This window comes from Megalops cyprinoides, chromosome 4 (genome assembly GCF_013368585.1).
Source record: "Megalops cyprinoides isolate fMegCyp1 chromosome 4, fMegCyp1.pri, whole genome shotgun sequence".
NCBI lineage: Eukaryota > Metazoa > Chordata > Actinopteri > Elopiformes > Megalopidae > Megalops > Megalops cyprinoides.
In genome coordinates this window covers 5,350,001-5,352,500 of record NC_050586.1, presented here as the reverse complement: position 1 = coordinate 5,352,500, position 2,500 = coordinate 5,350,001, and the positions used below count along the sequence as shown (strand labels likewise).

Sequence of the window (2,500 nt, the reverse complement as noted above, 5' to 3'; positions counted from 1 at the left end):
TCAGCTGTGTTGGAGCAGGGAGAGATCTAAAACATGCAGGACATGTGACTCTCCAGGAGAGGGTTGGGAAACGCTGGGTTAGACTGACCTTTCACCATAAGGGGACTGAGCTGGAATGCAGGGGCCTGGCAGAGTGTTGTGGTCTCGGCTGTGGGCAGGCGGCTTTCTGCAGGAAAGCATCACATTGTCCTTACAAAACCATCACATGAGCACCTGCACATATTACAGTACACACTAAATGCCCTCCTACACACTGTATTAGTCTCTTATTAACACGCACTCGCAGCCCAACACACAAGTATGCACGTATGCGCACACACACACAGGCACAGTGATGTCCAAACGCACGCGCTCACACACAGACACATGTATACCGCGCAGGTGACGCTGTTGTAACCAGCTGAAGCTGAGTTGCAGGGCGAGGGAGGCGTTGGAGTGCTGGTGCTGACCCTCCAGGCCCAGACGCAGTGACCCGGGCGGCACCCGGTACATCTCCAGGTCCGGACACACAAAGAGAGGACACTACAGACGGAGCACACAGGGAGAAAACAAACCACAGGCAGTGATGACCGGCTGTGCAGAAAGAAATTTTCGGGCTCAGTAAATGGCAGCGTCATAACCTAGAGAGAAAAGTATCTTATAAAGCCATCTTAAAGAGCAGTGTAACACCCATCTATGAGAGCTGTGTAACACTCATCTCAGATAGCTGTGTAACACTCATCTTAGAAAGGAATGTGAAATCCATCTGTGGCAGCTGTGTAGTGCCCATGGTAAGAGCTGTGTAACGACCACCTTAGAAAACAGTCTAACACCGATCTTAGGTGTGTAACATCCAGCAGCCTCACCTCCATCTCCTTGGCTCTGTCCTGCAGCACAGCAATCGACCCTCTCGGCTGTTTCACTGTGAATGCTGGAACTCCTGGCTGTGGGCAGAGACACACACAGACATGCACGCTTACACGGACACACACACAGCTCACACACATATGTGCACGCTCACACGGACACACACAGCTCACACACATACATGCACGCTCACACGGACACACACGCATCTCACACACATACATGCACGTTCAGACGGACACACACACAGCTCACACACATACATGCACGCTCACACGGACACACACGCATCTCACACACATACATGCACGCTCACACGGACACACACAAAAAGCACACAGACACAAACATGCACACACACTCACACAAGCATGTACATACACAGACATACTTAAACATGCATATCCAAATACAAACACACGCAAACTCTGCCCATTGCTCTTCTCTCACTTTAAAAATGCCAGCTTTCTGCCAGGCGATCTCCTCTATGGTGTCCCCCAGAAGATTCGTGTGATCAATTCCTAAGGAGGAGACCCCACAGACCCATGGCCTCCTGTCAGAGAGAAGCCAGACAGAGACAAGAGTGAAGGAGTTTGGTAAAATTACACAACAGCAAAAATTACCCAGAATTCCATAGCCTCATTCTAGCATGATACTGACTTTGTAACAGCAGGTAGTACCACAAATGTGCTGGGACTACACCCAGGCTGACAGTAGAAAGCATATTGTAATTGTTAGGAACAGGTATCAATCACGTTCACCCACATCCCCATAACCTACTCATAATACCAGTCATTCAGTTCCACCACTGAACTACCTGCATCAAAATCCAAACCATTTTGTCCCCCCAAACCTGTTGATTTCAGCAAAATATTCCATTTACCTGATCACATTTGTGCAGTCATAGGCCCCTCCGATTCCAACTTCAATCACTGCTAAATCTACCTGCGTTACAGGGAAAACACCATTTACAAATGATATATTAAGGTCTGATCAACTGTAACGTTATCTGTTATCTGTTATCTGTATCTGTTCCGTTTCATTTCAGGTCTGCAAAAAGAAAAAAAAAACATCTAACGTGAAATGTGCAGTCAGCGTGGATCACTTGTAGACAGCACACACTGACACTTTGCTTAACCAACGCATGGCAAGCTGACTGCAGGGAAATAAGACAGAAGAAGCCGCTGACCCTGCCATCTCCATCCGTCACAACAACACAAGCAGCCTGAGTGTTCAGGGCCTCACACTGCAAAACACGCCCCCTTCTGGCTGCTGGTGGGAGTGCAGCCATGTATCTATCCGTGCCACAGGCAAGGAGGAGCGTAATCTTGGTGGTGCGGAAACGAGGGCTGCGATTGGTGGATTTCCGCGAGGCATGCAAACACTGGCTGCTGGCGGCTGAGGCGGGGGATTCACCTTCTCCTGCAGGAAGACGTGGAAGGCCAGGACGGTCAGGAAGATGAAGTAGGAGGGCATAGCGCCCCCATGGGAGTCCTGTGGCAGCAGGAAAGCACCATCACACCCAGGTATGGCAGAGCCTTGTATTACATCTAATGAACCAAATCATTGCTTTACACATGTAGCAAGCCCATTCAGTGGAAGTGAATGATCAAGCAAGCATACTGTGCTCACGGCACGACATCTTTGAGGACTC

At 49.4% G+C, this 2,500-nt stretch overlaps 1 protein-coding gene across 4 annotated transcripts in view; it reads right to left on the bottom strand.

Moving 5' to 3' along the window:
• LOC118777035 (folylpolyglutamate synthase, mitochondrial-like) overlaps positions 1 to 2,500 on the bottom strand; it is an 8,838-nt gene that overhangs the window by 3,637 nt on the left and 2,701 nt on the right. The window contains exons 5-10 of one of the 4 annotated variants that reach the window (XM_036527743.1): positions 2,263 to 2,340; positions 1,730 to 1,791; positions 1,297 to 1,399; positions 846 to 923; positions 365 to 522; positions 89 to 162 (exon numbers count right to left, since the gene is read on the bottom strand). In XM_036527743.1, the coding sequence (XP_036383636.1) occupies positions 89 to 162; positions 365 to 522; positions 846 to 923; positions 1,297 to 1,399; positions 1,730 to 1,791; positions 2,263 to 2,340 (553 nt within the window). Of the gene's footprint in view, positions 1 to 88; positions 182 to 358; positions 523 to 845; positions 924 to 1,296; positions 1,400 to 1,729; positions 1,792 to 2,262; positions 2,341 to 2,500 lie in introns of all 4 variants that reach the window. The other 3 variants (XM_036527741.1, XM_036527739.1, XM_036527740.1) reach the window with 3 other exon arrangements.